Source organism: Dromiciops gliroides, chromosome 5 (assembly GCF_019393635.1).
Source record: "Dromiciops gliroides isolate mDroGli1 chromosome 5, mDroGli1.pri, whole genome shotgun sequence".
Taxonomy (NCBI): Eukaryota; Metazoa; Chordata; class Mammalia; order Microbiotheria; family Microbiotheriidae; genus Dromiciops; species Dromiciops gliroides.
This window is the reverse complement of record NC_057865.1, coordinates 287,013,522-287,036,735: the sequence shown is the minus strand read 5'-3', so window position 1 is coordinate 287,036,735 and position 23,214 is coordinate 287,013,522. Positions and strand designations below refer to the sequence as shown.

Here is a 23,214-nt window from a genome sequence, read left to right as displayed (position 1 = left end):
CGGGCTGCAATTTCTTGGCTTCCAAACCCCATTCATCTTTTCTTTATCAGCACCATTTCTGTAACACCCACTTGCTGAGGCACTGAGAATGCTTGAAAATATACAGAGTTCTGTAAAGAGGGTGGAGAGTGAAGCAAAGCTATACATTTTCATCTATCACCAAAAATGTCTATTCTTTTGGCACTGTGGAAATTTTTGTGTGTGCATATGTGATATGAATTAGCCATTGGACCTGGAGAGGTGGAAATTACCATGAACACCATCAACTGACAGGGACCAAAAGTCCTTGACTTTTTCCCAACCAGCTCCAAATAACAATGGGCTTTGCACACTACAAGTCTTCCACCGATGTTAATGGACTGGAAAAGAGCCTGCTACCTCTGATAGGTTACTTTTCTGTCCTATCTGAAAGTCTACTTCATTGACCCCTGTGACCTGCCACTTCTTGTAACTTTTTTAAAAGTACAGTGGCATCCCATGTACCTTTCCATGCTCCCCACAAAATAGAAGTTTTTCTGCTTCAGTCAGTCCTACGAGAATTATTAGCACACGTTTGCTAAGGTGCAAATGAAGATTCTAAACTTCCCATTTGGAGCTAGAGAAACTACATTTTACTCTGGTTGGCCTTGTTTAATGAATAATTTGATTAAAATATCAAATATAGATATATTTATCTTTTATTACTACTTTAATTATTAAAATTAAGACTATAACTGTAATTTACATTTTTATAAAGAGCTCTTTGCTTCTTTACTTAAAGTATTTTATTATGACAGTGGATAAAGACACCTTCATCTTTGCTAACATGATCTGCTTCCTCCCCTCCCCTCCCCTTCCCTTTTTTTATTTGTAGGTGAATAACGCAACAGCACGCGTAATGACCAACAAGAAGATGGTCACCCCATATGCAAATGGTAAGAGTCTACTGCTTGGGTTTGGGAAGGTGGTGGGTATTTCCTGGGCAAACAGAGGACCTTTGCGAAGACTCCCACATAGTTAAAATATTGCTGCCTTTGCAGCGTTGCCCCTCTCTCCTTTTAGGATGTACTTGTCCCTTCTGGGACTCACTGAGCTCTTCACTTCAGTCTTTACGATTAATCTGGACTTTGTTCATGCTCATGGTCTTGTAGCCCTTTTATATACATAGGCATGCTGATGGACAGTGAGCACCTAATACTTCTAGGTGCTTTTGTTCCCTCTGTGGGTAAAAGCATTTATCCCATTTTTCTTATCACTTACCTACTTTGCACACTCCCAGATGCTCACAAAACTTGACATCCACCTGGTAGCTGGTGGCATAGTAGATTGAGTGCTGGGCCTAAAGTCAGAAAGAGCTGAGTTCAAATCCAGCCTCAGACACTTAATAGCTATATGACTCCAGGCAAGTCACTTAAGCCTGTTTGTGTCAGTTTCCTCAACTGTAAAATGGGGCTAATCACAGCACCTACTTCACAGGCTTGTTGTGAGGATCAAATGAGATGACATTTTTAAAGAGCTTAGCACTCTAGTTAGATGCTATATAAGTGCCTATTCTCTTTCCTCCCGCCCCCCAACAAAGATGCAATTGAATTTTTTCAAATGAATGTAATAGAGAACACAATAAGTTAGAGCTGGAAGGGACCTTCATTTCATCAAGGAGGAAACTGTGACCCAGAGCAGAGGTGACTTGCCCAGGGTCACACAGCTAGTCAGTGTCAGAGGCTGGATTATTGCCTGGGTCCCAGACTCCCAAGACAGAGCATTATCAGTTTGACCGCTACACCTCTAACACTTGCCCTGACGATCAGATCCAATTATTCAGTGGTTAAACTGGGCTCTTATATCACTAGGCCCCACAGTTTCCTTCAGTAATGCGTGACCTAAAGAGGCCAATTGTTCATGCATATATTGTGTGTGTGTGTGTGTGTGTGTGTGTGTGTGTGTGTGTGTGTGTGTGTGTGTGTGTGTGTGTTGGGGAGGTCCTCATTTCTGTGGTGGCCAAACAGCCTCGATGCCACATGTGTGGCATTGATGAAAGACCCCTGACTTTGGATTGAGAGAACCTGCATTTGAATTCTAGCACATAATCATGAGACTCTGAGCAAGTCAATGCCCATCTCTGGGTCTCAGTTTTCCAATCTGTAAAATGGGGGGGGGGGTGGACTGGACCTCCAGAGATCATAGATTTAGAGCCAGTGGTGACCTTAATGGGTGTTGGCCTCTTACAATACCCTCACTTACCCTGAGTTAAGCAGCATGGAGGTGGCCTGGCTCAACGTCATCCTCTCCTCCCCAGTTCCTGGCCTTACACTAGGGGATCCCAGCACTTGGGATATGTGGCTCCTTGTTCCTCAGTCTCTCAAACCCATGACCTCTCCTAGTTGACCTAGACCTACACAGGGATAGTCATGCCCTGAACCTGACCATTCCTTGCTGTGTCCTGCCCCCCTTCATCAGAAACTCAGCTTTCTTCCATCTGACCATAAGCCATGGCTCACCCCCTCCTCAGCTCCTCTGTCGTGGCTCCTGCTGGACAAGGTGGTGCTCTCCTGGCCTTTCCCCCTCCCCTGGTGGCCCTTGTCTCCTCTTCCCAGTCTGGAGGCTGTCATTAACCAGCCCCCTCCCCAAGCTTCTGTGCTTCAGCCTCTTTCCTCTGTACATGCTCTCCCTGATGCCTGCGTTGGCTCTCCTGGATTTCATACCCACATCTCTGGCTTCAGCCCCACAGCTTTCTCTTTCACCTGGGGCTGTCTCTCAGAGGGTCTCCCCTCCACACGTGTGCTGTGGAGCTCGTGTTCATTCCCACCAAGTCCATGCCTCCCAAACACACCTGCTCTCTCAGAGGGACCCCCCAGGGGACCCCTCCCTCCCTCCCTCAGTTGCCACATCTTTGCCCTTGGCCTCTGGCCCTTCTCCGAGAGGCTGTTGCAGTGGCCTGGTTGGTCTCCATCCTCCACCCGGCTGCCGAGGTTACTCTCCTCCTCGGTGAAGCCCCGTGGCCCCTTCTTCCCTCTAGGATCAACCATAAACCCCTGGGGGCAGGAGGGCTTTTAAAGCCATCCTCAGCCTGACCCGACCAGGATCTGCAGCCTTCTCATCCATTGGCTGTTCTTCCCTACATTACAATGCAGCCATACTGACTGTTTTTCCCTTCTCTTTTCTTGTGCCTTTGAACCTGTCATCTCCCAAGGAATGCACTCCTTCCTTAATCCCTTATCTCCTTTGTGATGCCGCCAGCGCCTTCCCTCCCACCCTGCCTGGTATTGATCATGCATACATTTATGATGTGTGTATATGTACATGTAGCTACTTTTGTTGTGTGCCATGTACTTGTGTGTGCATGAACATGCGTGTGCACTTGCGTGATCCTCCCAGTCGAGTGAAGACTCCCCGAAGGCAGGGCCTGCTTCGTTCTTTGTCATTTTATCCCCAGTGCCCAGCACTGAGGATGTTCTTAATAAATTCCTGTTGGTTGACCTTTGCTAAGGCAGGTGTTGCATTGTCCACACTGAAGACGGTGGTTCCAGTTTGTGACCATTGTGTCATTAACATCTGTGGGGTTGTGGAGGCTTTGGGCCTACTGGCAAAGCTGAGACTGATTGTAAGCTAGCTCGCTTCTGAACATGAGCAGGGCAGCCTATTGAAAAGGAATCCACGAGGAGCTGCAATAACCAGGATGTCTTCAAGTTAGAAATTTACACAAGATGACAAAGGCTTATTCTAAGAAAATTCTATTGGCAAGTCTCTTAACTCTCCAAAGTTCAGTTTCTTCATTTGTAAAATGGGAATGATAGTGTGGCTTTATCTGATCTGAAAAGGTTATTGTGCCGCTCTGATGAATGAATGAATGAATGAATGAGCATTCGGGCGCTCAGCTAAAGGCTGGGGATACAAAGAGAAAGAGCTTTCCCAGAGCTTCCACTATAATTGGAGGAGAACACATGGAAGGAGTTCAGCGTCAGGGCCGATGGCAAGGCCAGGACTCCCTAGGGCACTGCTGTAGGCAGATGGCCAGGACTGCGAGGCCACAGGATAAGATGTACACAAATCACCAACAAGATAGACGAGTTATAAGATAGTGATGTGCTCTTTGAAGCACTCTGTATAGTCAGGTTAGGATCAATATGGAAAGGGGGGATTTGTCAGTGGGGCCTCTGAGTGCCCCATCCATCGCTGTGAGCTCACCCCTGACCTCCTTGTATTTTCTGTGTCCTCAGCTACAAAGTGATCCCAGCCCAGCTCTCTGTTCTCCAGGGTCTCTCTGTGGCCCACCTGGCCAACCTGATTTTATTACCCTCTATTTGTTTAATGTCCCAGAGCTCACCGTATCTCTGTCCCACATCCCACCTCCATGCTTTGCACAGGCTGTCTGTCTCCCAAGCCTGAGATGTCCCTTTTCTCCTCTTTGAATATTCAGCTTCCCTTGAGGCTCTGTTCCGATGCCACCTACACCAGGAAGCTTTTCCCGATCTCTCTGGTTGTTAACTGGTCTTTCGTTACCCAAATTATCTTGCACTTATCTGTGCCCAAGTAGTATTTGCCAAGGAGAATGTATATCCTAGGAATGGTATAGATTGCAGCTCATCCAGCCTCTTGCATCTTGCCCTGGTCCTTCCATAACGTGCCCATAGGAGGTCATCCCCCATCCTGGAGGACTTGCCCTCTGTGAATGGCCCACCCCCCTCTCTGGTGGTCGCCTTTGGCCTGTTTCTCCTGGTCAGCATATGGGCCTGCATGGCCTCCACATTTTACAGATGTAGAAACTGTATCCCCAGGCGGTTCAGGGACATGGCCAAGGTGCCCCAGTGACTCATTAACAATTCCCTTGCTTATGCTATAGGGCTTATAAAGGTGTGTGGGGACTTAGAGGCTGTCCCATCCAGTCCCCCTCATTTCCCAGAAAAGGAAGCTGACACCCAGCAAAGTTGAGTGACTTGCCTAAGGTCCCACAGTAAAAGGCAGAGCTAGGGCATGAGCCTGCTGAGCTCATTGGCTCGATTGCTTCAGAGTGAGTGAGAGACAGAGAGAGAGCTTTGTAAGCCAGTGTTAAATGCAATTTGATTTTCCAGTCATTGTTGAGACCTGGATGTGGTGATTGTCAGGGACTGGTACGTTGGTGAAAAGAGAGAAGAAAGTCTTTGACATTAAAGCTAAAGTGATTTTGAAGCCAGAACACATCCTGGTATTGGCCATTTATGTGATGCTCTAGTCAGCACAAGACAGGCTTTGAGTTTTGTGAATGAAATTTTATCTTTTAGTGAATTGCAAGAAAATACCACAATTTCAGTTGGAATTTAAGGAAATGATGTGACTTCACCCACATTACATGCTCTTAGAGCTGGAAGGGGCCTCAGAAGTCATGCAGTCTCAACCCCTCGTTTTAGAAATGAAACAGACTCAGAAAGATGAAGGGCTCTCAGGAAGATGGACTGGAGTCTGAGGCCCAGTGACCTGGCGACCAGCATCCTGGAGGCATCTGGGGCTCTCCCTCGTTTCCCACAGTCATCCCCATCACCATCTCTCCAGACCTGCCCTTGCCTTCCCCACCAGGAGGAAGCTCTTGGGCCCTCCTCCAAGGAGACCGTCCTGCTCCACTTTTTCCTTCACAGTTGCCACAGTGATCTTCCTGCACACTCCATTGCTGTCACTGCTGCTCCAAAGCCTTCTGTGGCTGCTCCTGCAGACGGGAGAGAAGTCAGGCTCCTGCACCCAGAATTTAAGGCCTGACAGAATCTAGCTCAGGTGTTCCCTGAACTTGTTTGGGTTCTTTAAAAGTGTTTTAGTGACTGTTTCAATTTAATTGGTTTCCTTTGTAGTCTTACATATTTCATTTCATGTGTTTACAAACATCATTCTGAGCAGAGGGCCACAGACTTCCCCAGAGCGACTCCCATAAAGCAAGCGAGACTGTACCGTCTGGCTCGAGCCAGCCTTTCTCTTGGTCTCCTCGCCTTCGTGTCCCCCTGTTCTGAGCTCATCCTACCTTGTCCCATGTCCATGTATTCACACAGACTGAGTGATCTAGAACACCGTGCTTCTGCATCTCTGCCTCTTGAGATCCTTTTCCTTCCATACCCAGCCTGGGCAATGCTTCCCGTTTCCCTCTTATTCTCTCCAAACCCCCATCGAAAGTGATTTCTTCATTCTAGACATTCTTTGTCGAGGCCTTGTCATCCCTGCTTTTTAATCACTTTTTTGCAGTTGTCTTATTTTCCCATTAAAGTGTAAATTCATTGAAGGCAGAGACCAGATTGACCTTCCAAAGAACTTGTACGTGATAGGCATTTAGTAAATACTGATTGAAATTGAATTGCTATGTCATGGATAGGAGTTCAGACTCTGTCTGAGTAGAATATAGAAAAATTGAAGAAGAAAAAAAGACACCTGTGGAAAATAGGACTGGTTTGGTGGACTCTTGTTTGAAGGGGATGATGCTTTCACCAATGCCTTTATTGATGCTATACAAACAAAATCCTTTGGTCTTTTCTTTCTTCCTTTCCCTAAGTATCCATAGAAAGCATCCTGCTTATTGGTCCCTCTGGGAGTGGGCAAACAAATTCCCCAGAAGTGGAGCAGCCCCTGTTCGGAGGGAGTGTCGGTCAGATGAGGCATGATGCCAGCCAGGAGCTCCAGGGGCTTGCCTTTCTTCCTTCTCATGCTGAAAAGGGACCTTCTCCCACTCCCTCTGCCAGGCATGGCATCAGCATGACACTGTGATGGACAAACAGGCACGAATTAAGTCCTTTAGCCTTTCATTGCTCCGAGTTAGAGACAAGCTGCCATTGGCATTGGCAGAAGGAGTTTGCCCTACCAGCATGATCACAGATGTGCATGAAAACAAACCACAGGAAGTCAGGAGCATTCCCAATGGGAGAAAATCAGAGGAGATGCCAGGCACACAGGGCACCCATGTTCCCGGTGCCCTTCTCAGTGCTCACTCCCATCGGACTTCTTGGAACCTCAGTCCCCTCATCTGTAAAATGGGAATGACGCTCACAGTTGTCCTGCCTCCCATCCAGGTTCAAATGAGATGATTTATGTGAAGCGCTTTATGAGGCTTAAAACCTTGTATAAGGAGGAGCTGTCATGCCTGTCCTCTTTGCCATTTCAGGTTGGAAGCTGAGCCCAGTGGTTGGAGCAGTCTATGGCCCTGAGTTATATGCAGGTAGTGCTCCCACTCTTCTCTCCTTGCCCCTTGCCCACGGTGGTGTTTGCTGGTTCTAGATGCATTCAGCCTTTCTTGTGTTTCTCACACTCCTTCTCCTTTGTTCTTTTAAACCCAAAAGCAGCCTCCAGTTTTCAAGCAGACGTCTCACTAGGCAATGATGCAGCAGTGCCCCTGTCGGGAAGGGGGGGGATCAACACTTACATTCCGCTCATCAGTAAGTAACCCCAGCCTCTGTGAGCTTCCTCTGGTACCTCCTACACCCACGATTCACATGCAGCCAGAGGCCTTGGGACCAGACAAGGGAGAAGCCTCGGGGGCCTGGGGAGGGCAGGGGGAGTGGGGGGGGGTGGGAGGATGGCTGCCGAGAAGTCTCCAGAACCCATCCCCTTGGTGTAGCTCATACACGCTCTACAAACTGCCCCCTAGCCCCAGGCATGCAGTCCTCAATGCCTCGTGTTTGTTTCTTGTCTCCCAATGACTTTCTGGAGCTATCAATTTTCTCAGTTCGGTTGGAACTGAAATGTCATTTAGCCCTAAGCCAACTTTCTCCAGAATGCAGTGTGATCAAACAGGGCCATGAATCTCTTCTCCGTACATGTTTGCAGATGATCTTCCCGTAAACTGGCCCCTCTCCAAAGGGTAGATGAATAGAGGCATGGTCCTGCATCCTCCCCTTTTCTGAGTTTGCACTAACCTTAAGGAGGGAAGATAAGGTCTCTGACCCCTGCCTGCCTCTGAGCAGTGGTGTAAGCATTTGTGAGCCACTTTGCTACACACAGAAAGGGTTCTTTTGATGAAAGCTTGGTATCGTGTACGTAACATGGCGGATATCGACAAGCAACATCATTAGGCAGACAGAGCTCACCCTAAGTCTGGTTTAAAGGCCTCCCCGAGTCCTCTCATGGCATTCAGGGAGTCCTCCTGCTCCCTGGCCATGGCCGACCAGGAGTGGAGGCGATAAACATTTTTTAATGCTTTGGGTATGGAGACAGGCCTCTCTTTCCTTCTCCTTCGGAGCACCAGAGTAGCACAGGAGATGCCAATGTCCACAGGGCCTCTGCAGAGAAGCTGTGAGCTGTGCCTGGGCCCTCTGCCAGGCTGGATGGATGTTCTCCTATTGATGAAAAGCTGGGAGTTCTCTCATCTTTGTCCTTGTCTTCCCCTGCAGTTCCTGGCTTCCCTTACCCCACTGCAGCCACCACAGCAGCCGCATTCAGAGGAGCCCACCTAAGGGGCCGAGGGCGGACGGTGTATGGTGCAGTCAGAGCGGTACCTCCCACAGCCATCCCTGCCTATCCAGGGTAAGCACTAGCTTCCACAATCCAGTGGACTCCCCCAATAGGCAACTGGACACGAAGTGTAGCCCTCTTGCACAGTTTCTAGCACAGGGCCTTGTACCTAACAAAATTTGATGATTGGATGGTCTGAACCAGAATGTGACATCATCAGAACACAGACTTAAAATCACTCTCAATTGGTTCTTTAAAATTTCATTTGGATAACCTTAAGCCATCCTGGTGGTGACTTAAGACAGTAGTAGCCAGTGCCTTCTGGTGTTTACTAGCGGTGTGTTAGCATGGCGTTCACTCAGCATCGCACGAATGTGGAATAACACTTCTGTCTGAAGAAAACAAAGCCAAGCGCTCCAGGCCGCAGGCCGTGGCTGCATCTGCTCTCTCCACTCTTTTCCCCCACACCGAATTGGGGCTGAGCCTGTTCCATGCCATCCCCTTGGCTTGTGCTGCCTGTGTGGGGAGCGGCAGAGCCAGCTACCCACAATGGGTTTGCTTTCTTTGTAGGAGACGGATTAAAAGAGGTTAATTCAAATCTCAACCAAGTCCATTTGAATGAAGGGAGAGAGGGAGAAGTAGGAGGAGTTAAACCGCAGTTGTCTTCCGAATGATGGTAAAATTACTGACGTGGCTGAGCATCCTTCACCCTTTGATTTTTTTGTATGGAGGGTGCCTCATGCAGTGGAAGGGCTCCCTAGCAACAAACAAATCCATGGTTCCTGAGCTGGGGGGAAGGAGTGAACGCGACAGCTTCTGTTGGGCTTGTTTCTTGAGGCCAAGTTGCAAGAACGTGGGGTTTGGGGTAGTGTGCTTTATGTAAGTTAGATTACTCCAAGGACTTTCTCTTTTGGATTCATGGACAAAATGCTTAGGATACTCATCTTGTCCCTAAGGAATTCACATAGTAGCCCAGGCACTCTTGTCGGCTTCCTGGCCAGATGGATGGATGTCGTGGGGCAGAGGCACCATTGTTGTCTGTCTTCTGAAAGCCTAGAGTTGTATTTACTCAATAAGGACCCAATGGGTCAGTGGATCTAGGAGCAACAGTCAGAGGTCTTCGTCCTCTGTGATCAAGCCATCTCTTGGTGACAGCATTTACTGCCCCATGCTCGATGAGGCACCTATGCCCCTTGGCGTGGCCAGGCCTCAGTAGCCTTCTGAGAGAAGCTGCCAGTGACTAAAATGGCCTTTTCCTTACAGCTTCCCAAGGTTCCATTACCATGCATTTCACCATCTCCATCCTCTGCTTCTACTAACTTTATTTTTTATCTTTTGTTCACTAAACTGGGTTCTCTAATCTCTGGCCCTGACATCCTCTCTTTCCAAAGAAGCTAATAGAAGAGACACATAGTATTTCACCAGGAAGCACTCAGAAGCCAAACAGGAAGTCTGTTAGATGTGCTGCTGCCTAGAGAATTGGCGTATGGAGTAGCATGGAGCCGGCTAGGAATGTTTTATGTGAATAATCCTTGGAGTTAGCTCTCTTAAGTGAGTCCCTAAATAGGCCATTTCAGTACACTGACAAAACATGAAAGCCTGAGGTCTTCTCTCTCTTACAGGATGTTGTCTTTATGTCTTATCCCACTGACCTGAGGGCCTGACATCAGACACTGATTTCATATTTCTCTTTTATGAAACCAGCTTCCTCCTTTAGAAGGATGACACGGCCTAGATTTGCTGTGAGAACAGAATGACAAATGTTCTCACTCATAATGACTTTCCATACAGAATGCTGGAATCTTATTGGTCAGATTTCCCAGAGGATGACAAAACAGAAGGTGTGTCCTATGTTAGGCACTGTTCAGGCCCCACCAGCTTTCTCTGAAGTAAGACATTTTTGAAGGCCTTCCTTAATCTCCTTCATCCAAACGGCTGGAGATGCTGATGCCGAGGCTGATTCCTTTACTATGCCCTTTTTAACCTCCTGCGTACAGGCTGTCTGGCCCCCATAAAGCAGCTTAGACTCATATTGCCCTGGCACTTTACCCCCTGAACTGACTTTTGAAACTGAGAAATTGTAGACTAGCATGGAAGAGGTAGACAGAGCCCCAGAAACTGAGAACCTAGTTAAGGGGCCCCAAGGCCTAAGGCAGAAGCAGAGACCAGCCACACAGGGGATTGTGAAGCATTCTCTCTGCCGTGACCCCTGAGCCCCACTCTTCTCTGCTTCCCCAGTAAAAGCTCTGAGCTCTGAGGACCCAAGCCATGCCCCAAAGCCCGGCCTGCTCTGGCCTCAGGAAGCACATGGTTCTCTCCTTGAAGTGTCTGGGGCCAGCCCGCCCTCCTGCACTTGTCTACATCTCTGTGTATACAAGGTACACATGGGAGTATTCCTGCCTTCTCTAGTTTTACCCAGACACTAGCACTGCTTGTGTTCGAGGCACAAAGAAGAGAGCCCAGGCTTGCGTCTCCCTCCTGCTCTTCTCTGTTGCCTCGCCCAAGAGTGAGAACCTCGGCAAGTCTCTGTGCACACACAAACACCTTCAGAGGTCGGCATTTCACTTGTAAAGCACAAGTCTTATGTTGCCCAGAAACAAGCAGTGGCATCTGACATTATGAGTTCATTTTCTAACAAGGGAAGTGACTTCCCTGGGCTTTGAAGCCTCACTACCGTAGCGCCCAGCAAGCCACCTTCTTGGTCTGTCTCCAGGGTTCCCCCCAGCTTCATTCGCTGCTCTGTGTTTCTCTGAGCCCTGAGAAAGCCCCCTAGCCAGAAATGAGCCTGAAGGCCTTCCAGTCACTCCTTCCCCCCACCCCCCTTGGATTCTATTGTTACTAGCTGGATCCCCACTGCACCTTTCAATTCTTGGACCTTGGACCAATCACCTTAACCTTTTTAGCTCATCACCTCTGCTTGTGAAAGCAATGCATTGTGGGTATTTTTGGTTGTGTTTTGTTTTGTTTTGAATTACATTTCTCTGTTTACTTTGGTCAGAATTGATTGACTTGTTTTTCTGAGGTGTTGCATTGGTTCTTTAAAATGCTGAATAATAATAATACTTTGCATGCTTGTGTGATCAGCCAAATCTTATCGCATGTCTAATGTGCAGGGTAAAAGCAGGTGATGTATGGATAGCAAAAGCAGCTATTTTTTAATGTAGCCACAAAACTGAAAACAAAATAATAAATGTCATTCTGAACCTTACTTTGCATATAAATACAGCCCTTTGAGGCTTGTGAGCTTTTTTTTTTCACATGAAACCCTTTTCTTAAAGGCTCTTATTATTATTCTGTTTTGTTCTTTATAGCATTATATTTATTCAAAATATTTCAGAGTTCTCTTTAGCACCTCTGTGACGGGATTCCCCTTGGAGTCTGAGCCTTATTGTCCCCAGATTTGTAGACTTCTCCCTCTCCTTGCATGTCCCAGAGAACATCCTGAGGCCCCCCGCCCCACGGGTGTGAGCCCATGAGGTCCCCTGCCCTTATTTCCCACCCCACCCCCCCAGCCCCAGAGCCCAGGGTGTGGATTCATACATCACCTGCCTATGTACAGCGCATGTGCATGCTGCCGTCCTCAATAACCGGAACGTGTTTCTGTTCTTTTGTTTTTTTGGTCTTGTTTTTGTGTGGATTTTCTGCAGTGTGGTTTACCAGGACGGATTTTACGGTGCTGACCTCTATGTAAGTACACACACTGGGGCCTTCTCACCCCAACCCTTGATGAGCCAGCCTTTTTTTTTCTGTTGGTTTGGTTTGGTTTGGTTTTTTTGGAATACAGTTTATTTACTTTGATTTTTCCTCTTCCTTGTGGACATAGATATTGATATTTATATAGTTAAGAATGCAAGCATGCTTCTCTGTTCCTGCGCTTGCCCCTGGGTGCAAGAAAGACCTGAGCCTTTGGGTTTCCTGATTATTGATTGCCAGGGTCAGTTTACTGAACATTTTCTTCTCCCTTCCTCACGCACAGGCATTCTCTGCATCACTAAGCTACCTGAGGGATGATTAGCTAATTGAAATTTTCTCTTACCTCCTCCTATTTACTTTGTATAATTTGCCTATGTAAATAACAAGACTGGTTCATCTTTATTCCTTTTTACCCTTTTCTACTTCCCATTTCTTCCCTTTCTTTTCTGTTTTGCTCCTTCTTGATTTGTGCAGTAGACATTAAGGTCTTAGACCTTTATGTTCCCCTAAGATTGAGAGAGTAAGTTGTTACCCTATCGATGAGAAACCAGAAGAGTCACAATGAGTCAAAGTGTACTATAACACCATCAGTGCCATACTTAAAGACCTTCAGCTTTGACCTTTACCAGAGGAAGTCCAGACCTGCCCCTTGCTTGTCCCTTTCCTTTAAAGCCTGGCAGAAGAGGTCTAACAGTGGGAGACTGAATGGGACACAACCAGTACTTCCCTTCCTTACAAACACTTGGTCAGGAAGAGATGGTTTAGCCAAGAGACGTGTGTAATGTCCGACCTCAGCTCCCCATTTGTCCCCTTTATCCATAGGACTTCCTGATCCACCTCTTATGGTAGAGAATTGGAATTATGGTGACATAGTGGTCTCCATAGGTTCATAGTGGATCAAGGTGGGAGAAATGCCTCCCTGGTGTCATCTTGACTCCCTGAGGCCTTGGGGGCTTATCTAGATAGTTATTTACCATAGGGAATTACTGAGGAGGAACAAATTGGGCTCTTACTTGTGTAAGAATGTCTCTCCCCAGTCCTTCAAAGACATATGGGATATCAAGAATTGTAGGCTTCCAAAATCACCTAGCTAGAAATACTGGGAGAGACTGGCTTCAATTGGAGGTAGAGAGAGCCTGGTGTGGTTGTCTCTGCTGGCTGGTGGATCGTAGCCTCACTGCTCACGGAGTGGCCTTCAGGGACACACTCAGCACAACTGTGTGCACAGACTTGCCCCGAGTTCACACTCTTCTGTGTCTTCTATTCATCTCAGCACAGAAAGCTCTCAGAAATGGCTTTTTTCTTTCCTTTTTATTTCACAGAGAAACTCGAGGTTAGGGACAATGTGTCCCTCCTTAGGCCGAGTAGCTCAGTCTGCCCAGTATACAGTTCACAGGACTGTTCCCATTTTCCCACACACACATCCTCATGAAGTACCTGTGTTCCTAAATATGGGCCCCCAGAATTGGTCTGCTGAGGCAGACATCTCCTGTTCCAGCACTGAGATGAAACAGAAATAAATTTGATTTCCTCTTACATTTTTTTGACTCTCAGATTTTCCGTTTGCTTAAAGTCCCTTTATCTCTCTGGGCCTCAGTTTCCTTCTCTGTAAAATGAAGAGATTGGACTCAGGGACCTCTAAGGTCCCTTCAAGCTCTAAAGATATGATCCTGCAAATATTGGTGTGGAGGTCTCTCCCATCCTGCACATATCCCATCTTTGAGAGAGGGGCTGCTCCCCAAACCCGAATGAAGCTGCCATCCCTCATCTTCCTAAAGGATATTCCCGGAGCAGTGTAACAGCCTCTTGATGAGGCTGGCATCGCTGAGCCACCGTCAGAGCAGGGTTCTTGACCTTGGCGGCAGCATGGACTCCTTGGGCAGGTGGTCTGGTGAAACCCCTGCACCCTTTTCTAGAAGAGAGTTCTTCAGGGCATAAAACAGATACATCAAATATCAAAGGTATCAAAAGATTTTTTTTAAAACAACTTCACAGACCCCTAGTGAAGAGTCCCTGTGTATACAGATCCTAGAATGGACTTGAACCCTGAGGAAAAAACACAGACCTAGTGGGCCAAAGTCCAGGAGGTCAGCTAGGGGAGGTCAGTAGGATACTGTGGCCTCATCAATTTCCCATGGCCTACAAGGAAGAGCCATGGGGTGCTTCCTTTTTAAAAATGTGACCTCGCCACGAGGACACTCCTGGCTCCCCTGTGGAAGCCTGTCCTGCCATCCTTCTGGCCACCTTCATGAGGTAGCCTGGAAGAGGCCGCTGTCCCTTGTCACCAGTGTAGTCGATGGATCGTGGGCCTTCTTCGCCTTCTTCCTGCCTATCCTGGGGCAACGTCTTCCCTTGAGAGGCCTCGCCTTTCCTTCATGGCCCCTTCTCCTAATTTGTGCCTGTGCTTTGTAAAGGCATCCCTGGGGTGGGCGGGCGGGGCGGGCGGCTCCTCTCCTGACCCACACACCGGCTGGGACACCAGACTGCTCCAAGGCTCAGCTCTGTGCGTTGAAAAGCATGCTTGCATCCCAGGAAAAGAAAAGGCTGGCTGGGCCCTGTGCGGCCGCTCCTGTGGACTGTTCCCTTCCACAGCTGTGTTTTTTGAACTGCCCTCCTCCCTGTGTTCTGTTATAGAATAGTCTTACAGGAACAATCATTAGCGCCCCTAAAATACCTCAGGTAGCGTGCCAGTGTGACCTGCCAGCCAATCAGATTGTGGATTGCAGTGGAAAATTGAATCCTACTAACCCCTTCCCAGCTCCCACATTAGAGATGGGAACAGAGGGCTTTTTTTTGGACAGTGGAGATTTGTGAGCAAGTGGCCCAAGAACGGGCCTGCTTCTGGACCCTGTCCTCTTATCCTGGCCCAGGCAGCTGAAGGGCCTCCCACTCCCATCGCTGCCGCCCCCTTTTTCATTCCTCACTCACCTCAGCCACGGTGTTTTAGAGGCTGCTCTTTTATTTGGTAATCTTAGCACATCAGACCAGAGCCTCGATTGTCCTTTCGGAGGAGAACAGGCACAGGAATGAAGCAAGAACTAAAACTTGTGGTTCCCGAGTGAGAATGAAGTGCAGGCCTGACGGGAGACCCACAAACTCCACCCTCACCATTCTTCTTCCTCCAGAGATAGCCTGTAACAAGAAGCCAAAAGGTCTATTCGTGGCATAGGAAGCTAGAAAATAGCAGAAGAGTCTCTTACAGAGGCTCCTTAGTTTATGGGTGTACCATAAGGCTCTAGATGCGAGAGGAAAGAATAAGTAACTTGGCTGTAGCTTTCTTCCCCACAGCCCCAGGGAGCAGAGAGGAGAAGAATTTCCTGTGCCCAATTTACTGAGGAGGACGCCAAGTCCCCAAGAGGGGAAGTGATCACCTCTGGTCACACAAGTGCTGTGTCAGAGCAGGATCCCAGCCTCGGTCTCCTCCAATCCAAGTCTACCTAAACACCCTTTCACCAGACCATCCTACCTCTCAGTTATTGTCGATGAATTCATCTTTTCATGTCGTGATCCTAGATATAAGAAGTATTATCAATAGACCAAGTGGGTCAACGCAGTCCCTTTTTGAAGATGATTTTATTTGGGCTTTGGCCAAGGTTTCCTGGATGGACCAGCCCACACCAAACTAGATATCCTTGAAGCCTCTGGTTTGGGACTTCCATTAATAGCTGCCCCATCGTTTTCACATGGCACAGAAAGCCAATATGTGACACATACTCCTGGCATCAACCCCAAAGCTCACAAGAGAAGCACACCAGCAGAGTGACACCCAGGATAAATCCTGACGAGGTGGAAGCACATCTTTCCCAAGCTCCTTTCCTGTTTTCCCCTCACCCTCTGTCCCCCTGACCTCCCAGTAGAGCCTGGGACACGATGGCAGGAGAGATGTAGCAGGAGGTCGGGCCACGTCTGAAGGAGACCAAGTACCACGTGGCCCTTGTAGGAGGTGATGGTGGAGGAAAGATCAGTCTTTAATGAGCATAGCTGTTAGTGTAGAATGGTAGTTGGCATACTTACCCCACGGTGGATCAGGAGGAGCGTGGGCAGGTTTTGCAGGAGGTGGACAGTTACCTGGAATCCACAGTGTCAGAGAAGAGGGTCAGGCCCAAAGTGCCAGGTTGGCTTCCCCAAATGGGCCAGCCATAGGGCAGGCAGAAAGACCAGGATTGAGAAAGCCATCCTTTGGGGGCCTCAGGCTCAACCCAGGCCCACTTGATTCTGATCCCCCAGTTCCCTGGAGCCTGTCCACATGTTCCACTCCATTGGAAACTCGATTGGGCCATGCTAATTCCCACTCTTTGTTTTATTTCAAATCATACACAGACAGACTCTGCAAACAGACTTCAGATCGGACAGGTCTGATTGTGTGTAAATAATATGTCCTCTTTAATTTTTTATTAATGGTTGCTTCATTTTTGCATCAGTGGCATGGTTCAAAGCCATTCACATCAGCTATTCCAGAGTCCATCAATCCCAATGGGTTATTTCTCCTCTTTTTGTTTGTTTGTTCGTGCAGTCAGCTGAAGACATGTTAGCACCTCCCTCTAAACCTCTCAGTAGAGTCTCCTGTTCCCTTCTCTGATATAACAGACGGGGTTATTGCTTGTCGTAATTCATATAACTTGGTGGTGTGGGACCAGGGCTAGGGTGGGGCAGGACTTCCTGTCTCTTGGGCTGGGGAGGGGCCCGTTTAGGGGATGGGATGTTAACTCCAGTGGTGACTGACTGTCTCCGTAATACCAGCTGTTGTGGCTGCACGCTCTAGTAATCGAGGCTGTGACTTCACCAAGCTTGTGGTAGCGCCCAGGGCAAACGGGCTGTCCCAAGAGAATGCTGGGATAGATAGTCTAGCCGGTACAGTCTGAAACGCGTGTGATTTTGCTGGTTGTTCTAGCTCCAGATGTCAGCATGCTTAGTTCTTAATGTGATTAATAAATGTGGCGCCACATTCCCTCCCATTCCCTCCCACGCCCTGAACCAGTCTTTACCCCTCTTCCTTTTTGAGGGTAAACTTCAGTTAAGAGACGATGACAAAAGCTTTTGTTTCAAACTGCATTTTGTTCTCATGTTCCAGAAAAACCATACATTTTGCTCATTAAAAAGTTCTGGTGACGTTTGGGGAAGAGCGGTCGTCTCTGCCTCTTCAGACCTGAAAACACTCACTGGAGGGAGGCTCCGAGAGAAGGAGTCTCTCTGGATCTGCTCTATCACTAGTGTGCCGATTTAAAAGTGTGATTCGAAAAGCAGCGCAGCAGACATCATTTGTCCTGCCACTTTCCCCCAGTTCCAAGGTGTCCCTTTTCCCCACCACTAGGGAATCATTGGCAAAGCAATCAAATCGGCCAGCTGAGCATCCCTCCAGGGCCTGGGCTCCCTGGTGAGCCTCTGGGGATTCAGCGCAGTGCCACCCGGGGTAACAGGGCTCAGCCCCAGGGGTTGTCAGATGGAATTGAGCTTTTGGGAAGCTCAGCCACAATTTGGAGATAGCTGTGATAGAGCCCTTTCTTGAAAGTTCATTGTGTACCAAGGTGTCCACATTTCTGCTACAGAGCATAAAACCACCCCTGTGTGCCTGATGAATTACCACTGTGAACATCTCCTGCCTGCCCTCCTTATGTTCGGAAGGAGACAAGTGTGTGTGTGTCTCTCTCTCTCTGTCTCTCTCTCACAAAAGTCCTTGTTTAGAGTTCTTTTTGTGATAGATGAAGTGGTTGCCATCTCTTCTTTTCCCTATTCTTCCCCCTCTTTCTGTCTCTCTGCTCTCTCTCTCTCACACACACACACACACACACACACACACACACGCATGCATGCATGCACACATCTGACACTTCTGAATGAACCTTGCTAACATAAGGAGTTGCTGCCAGAAAAGTAAGGAGAGGAACAGAGCCAGGCCTAGAGTGAATCTGACTTTTCTGCTAGAAGAAAAACATGGGAACGAATGCAGTTTGAAACATTTCCTTTCCTTGGTGTATGTGATATTGTGATATTGTGTGTGTGTGTGTGCGCGCGCGTGCGTGTGCGTGTGTGCGTGCGTGTGTGCGTGAGTGTGTGTGTGTGTGTGTGTGTGTGTGTGTGAGTGTGTGTGTCTGCCGCTTTGTGGGGAGAGGTCTCTGTAAAGTCAGTTCTTTTCTTTCCTTTAGGGTGGATATGCAGCCTACAGATATGCACAACCTGCTACGGCAACAGCAGCCACAGCGGCTGCCGCAGCTGCAGCCGCATACAGCGACGGGTACGTAGTGAGAGTAGGGCCCATCACATGGGCTGCAGTGCTGAGTGTGCCCACCCTTCCATGCAGGACCAGGGCCCAGTCTCTACCTCTGGGCCTCCAGAAAAGGGCCTGGTCCATTGGGTTTCTGCCGTCCCCCATGTTAAAGCCATTGATTCCCACCTGAAGGGTTCTGTTCCAGCCTCCTTACTTTCTTCCCACCTGATCCTGGGCCCCCAATCCATGTCTCACTGCCACATCCACAGCATCCCTCAAATCACATAAAAGTGGGATTGCACACCATAGCTGCTTCTTGGCCAGGACGTGGTCCACTGTGTCACGTCGGGCCATGACACTCATGCATAGACGGCCCAATCCTGCTCTTTATATCATCAACCCAGATCTCACCACTTTACAAAGGGACTGATTGTTCTTCTCTTTCTCAGCTATAGGCAGGGTTTATACAGCAGACCCCTACCATGCCCTTGCCCCTGCCGCTAGCTACGGAGTTGGCGCTGTGGTAAGTAGATTTTTCTTCTTTCAGACTTTGCCCATCTTCCTCCCTTTCTCTTACAGAGTGTGGAAGATCAGGGTGGGAAAAGATTCAGTGCCTAGAAAAGCCTTTATTTCCTTCCCAAATGAAGCACTGAAACTGGGCTTCCTGCTGCCCCTCAGTGTCTGTGTTGTGGGCTGAGCCCAGTGGGCCATGTAGATGTGGCAGAGATGAGGACCATCTCTGGACCTAGCAGGGCTCATCACAACGAGGAAGTCAAAAAGGAAACAAGACGATATTTTTTTGTTGCCTCACATTGTGTAAATCCATCAGTGTGGCAATTCTTTCTGTCACTTGTGTGGTAGAGCCTGGGCTTACTGTGCCCCTTGGCAAGAGCTTATGCTCAGGAGGAGATTGTCACAAAGAGTCCCCCCCAAGCTCAGGGGTGTTCTGGGTCAGGATGAGAAATGCCCAAGGCCCAGGAATAAATGCTTCCTCAAAGGAACAAAGTGTGGCATTATAATTAGCAACCAAAGCCCTAACCAGAATAAAATTGGGGGGTGGGGTTTTCCTAGAGAGTAGGAACAGACAGCCATCTGCAGGTACCTCCCTATGACATGGAGCTGACTCTGGGTTCTCTGAGGTTTTGACAGGGAAGGGCATTGGCCCATCCTAGAAATGCAGAAAAGCCTTGAATGCCTGAACCCTCATCATACATCATCACCTCAGATGTGGGGGCAGCTCCTGCATCCATGAATGTGGTCCTTGTGAGCTCTTTCAGCTGAAGGAAGACTTTGCAAGACCATCGTGGGAACCTCAGTGCTGAAGGCTAATGAATTGAGAGGAAAGTGGGCTTTGGCCCACTTGAGGTTCTGTTGGAGGCTACCAGGGGTGCATGCAAGGGAGGGGCCTTCATAGGACCTTGGTCCATCAGACATACGTGGCAGGCAGGGCGCTTCATGCCATGTCCCTCCTGGACTTGTGAGCCCACCTAAGATACGTTTCTTAGAGTGTTGGAGTCCAGGAGGCTCAAGTGAATAAAGGGTGAGAGAAGGTCGGGGAATGATCAAGATTAGGCCCAGATAGGATCTGGAGTCAAGTAAGGCAGGAAGGTATATATGCACCACACCAAGGTGCTTCATAAATGCCCACCGTGAGCACTGGCATGTCGAGGAGGACAGAGGGGTGAGAAGGGGCATGGACCAACCAGGAGAAGCAGCTCAGGGCCTCACAGGTGGTGAACATTGCAGGGACTTTGCCTGTCCTCCTAAGAGGGCTTTTCCCACTTTAACCCACATGAGTGCGAAGGGAACAGGGGCTTTGTTCCTTTCCACTTTTCCCTCCAGAACAGCTACTCAGCAATGAAGTTAATGACGGGGCCCTTTGATTCCAGCCTTACCAAGTAAAGGCTTCCTGGCCTTGTCACAGCAGGCTGCTCCTCTTCCAGATTCTCTCCTGAGGCCCCCTCTCAATCATTTTTCTCTTCTCCCTTTAATTCCTACAGGCGAGTTTATACCGAGGTGGCTACAGCCGATTTGCCCCCTACTGAAGTGACGTGACCCCCTGCCGATGGGACAGCCCCCCATTCATGAGGCCTGGCTATTGCAATATTTACTCCTAGAGGAACTCTATAGCAAGACGAAGAGGAAAAACAAAAAAAACACAAACACACAAAAAAAAAACACAAAAAAAAGAGAAAATACTTTTTTATACCTCACTATGTTCTTTGAATATGTATTTTTCCTTTAAATTTCTGCCTTTAATTCTTTTGTTCCAAAGATTGTGCATTTTTCTTTTTTTTTTTAACTGTGGTAAAAAAAAAAAACGATGCATTTCCATGTCTGTATGTCCGTGCGTAGCTTATTCTGCCAATCACGGAAGAGGCAGTAAATGAGGAAGGAAAGACTTTAGAAAGTGGCCCATTCAATGAATCAGAAGTGAACGGGCAGAGTTTACCGCAGGGAGTGAGTCTGGCTCGGTGAGCAGTTGTGGGACTGGCCAACAGGGGAAAGAGGCTCTTTTCCCTCCTTTCCCCAGCTCTTAGCCTTTTGTGTATCTGGTCTTTGGTGGGCCATCCTGATGGACTGTGTCTGGATCCACACGCTGAGGGGGGCGGCGGGCAGGATTTGTGCTTTCCAAGCACCGGAGTACAGACGCTTTCCTCTCTCCTCTTCCCTTCGCCTGTTTCTTCATTCATTGCCGATATCCATCCAGTGACAACCATAACCATTGTTGATAACGCACAGATGAGGCTGATTGGCACCGAGATCACCAGACCTGCCCTAGGCTGTGGGTAACTTAAAAGAAAAAAAAGTTAGGAAATATCTTAGAATGAACTCTGGAGTGTGGAAACTGTTCTTTTCCTCTTTCCTTTCGGTCATCCTAGCAGTGCCTGCTGGCTTTCTACTTTTGCGCTCCATCCATCTCTTTCTCTTAAACCCTTGCTTCCATATCCACAAATACCAGGAATTTAGGGCCCAGGGACAAAGGACTAGATGTAGGCCTCTGTGTATTTAGCTGCAGGAATGCCGAGGATTAGAATGATCACTTAATGACTGCCTTGGGAGAGGGGCAAAGCTAGAAGGAGGACGGCAAGGTGCTCCCGCCGCCCTCCCCACCAGCAGTCTGCTGGAAAAGATGAAGCACAAATGTCACAGGCCAACAAACTGTCCCTGGAGCCACCTCTGGTACCTCGGGCCTGCCAAGGGCAGGCTGGGGCACTGTGTAAGTTCTAAAGCCCATAGGAATTTCCATCTTCCAGAGCCTTTATGAGTGAGTCCCTTGAATCCACAGTCTCAAGTCTTGCTGGCCATTCCCCCGCCTTTCAGTATCCCCCAAAGATACAGAGCTGAGCCCCCGAACAGCTGGGTGAGCACTAACACTACAGGATGCCAAGTTTGGCCCCCAGAGGTTCTTCCTTCCTTGCACTGGGGAAGAAGAAGGATTTTAAGAGCAGGGATCTTGCATGTTGCCCAGAAGAGAAGTCCAGCAACCATTAGCAATGAGGTGTTGTTCTTGATATCTGGTCTTGATTGATTTGGATAAGTATAACCGTTCAACCCAATGGAGGAATCGTTTTCCCTTGTAGCGGCTCCCTAATTCTAACCAGTCAGGTTAAGTGCTCTGCGGCGTTAGAGAGAGAGGAAGACGCGTGGTCTGTGGGATGGCCACGCAGGAGCGCTTCAGAGGTGGAGTTTTTTGGGTTGTGTTCTGACTCCCTGCTACTGTACAGGCTGTTTGGAGATCCTGTCCCTGAAGCCAGGCGAGGCTGCTGTGAGGTCCTCTGTGTGGTCCTCTGGCCATCCAAAGCACATCACAGGCCTCGGTTCTCCTTCCAAACTTTCCTCCCTGCTCAGTCCTTCCTCAGAGAAGGGCAGCCTGAGAGATGTGGAGCAAAGGAGAGGCTGAAGGCCTATTCCTGATTGGCCTGCCGGAATAGATAGAACTAGGGGACCCCAAGAGCCGCCACCCTATTGGCCACTTTCTTTTTTTAGGTTAGTTGGTTTGTTGGATTTTTTCCCCCAAGCCAAAGTTTGGTTTGCTCTTAAGACAATTTTTGTTGTGTGTATATAAATCTTTTAGTTAGACTGAAAATTGGGAGGGTGGGCGGACAGGGGCTTTCACAAACTAGAGAATGGGGGAAGCGGGTTTTGTTTTATTTCTTTTAACTTTTCATTTTTTTTTTGAGGGGAGCATTTATTGATGAAAGCAGATGTCTGAGAGCAGTCTAGTGTCATGTTCAATCCAATGTCATTTCCACAGAATGCCCTTTGGAGTGGAGACTAGGCCAAGATCCCAAATATTGCAGCAGCAGCAACAGTAGCAGCATGAAAGGGCAGGGTAGAAAGATGCTCCTCCCCTGTGTCTCATTCCTGGGAGGAGAAGGGACACAATGAGAAAAGTAGAGAACCCAGTTCCCAAGGACAAACAGTTTGGGCCGAGGTTCTCTTTACTGCCTTTCAGTCCAGCTGGTTCTGGCTGTAGGCTCCAGAAGGCCGCTCGGTCTCTCCAGTGGGTTTGTGTTGTAGTCTCTTGCGGCTCCTTCCCAGAAGGGCCCAGCAGAACTCGGATAAGGTGCTGCTCTCCATCTCCCTGTTCTGGTTGAGGCTGAGAACTAAGGCCCTGCCTCCCCGGGGCAGCCCTTCCGGACTTGAGAGAGGCAGGCTCCACTTCCAGCCCTGGGGTTTCTAGAGGCAGCTCCTCCAGCACAGGTGCTGGATCCAGCCAAGTCAGAGAAGGATGAGGACTTCAATCCTTGCTCAGCTTTAGTTATGACTCTTCCTTTCCCATTGGCTCTCCTTGAATGAGTAAGCCACAGCCTCCCTTGGGAGCTCAGGGACCAGTCTTTGGGAGTTAAGCCTTCCTCCACTGCCTCCTGGCCCCTCACTGGGTGATTCCATAGGGTTCTTCCCATGAGACCTTGTCCCTCCCCGTGGGACATCGG

At 48.6% G+C, this 23,214-nt stretch overlaps 1 protein-coding gene across 29 annotated transcripts in view; it reads left to right on the top strand.

Annotated features, from left to right (window-relative positions):
- The window catches only part of RBFOX2 (RNA binding fox-1 homolog 2), a 305,017-nt gene extending 283,200 nt beyond the window's left edge, over nt 1-21,817 (top strand). For 8 of the 29 annotated variants that reach the window (XM_043966369.1, XM_043966367.1, XM_043966359.1 and 5 more), the window contains 8 exons: nt 854-914; nt 7,091-7,144; nt 7,266-7,361; nt 8,316-8,448; nt 14,704-14,748; nt 18,213-18,301; nt 18,724-18,797; nt 20,275-21,817. In XM_043966369.1, the coding sequence (XP_043822304.1) occupies nt 854-914; nt 7,091-7,144; nt 7,266-7,361; nt 8,316-8,448; nt 14,704-14,748; nt 18,213-18,301; nt 18,724-18,797; nt 20,275-20,319 (597 nt within the window). In that variant the 3' untranslated portion in view covers nt 20,320-21,817. Of the gene's footprint in view, nt 1-853; nt 915-7,090; nt 7,145-7,265; nt 7,362-8,315; nt 8,449-12,023; nt 12,064-14,703; nt 14,749-16,389; nt 16,423-18,212; nt 18,302-18,723; nt 18,798-20,274 lie in introns of all 29 variants that reach the window. The other 21 variants (XM_043966384.1, XM_043966380.1, XM_043966379.1 and 18 more) reach the window with 7 other exon arrangements.
- The last annotated feature ends 1,397 nt before the right edge of the window (nt 21,818-23,214 follow it).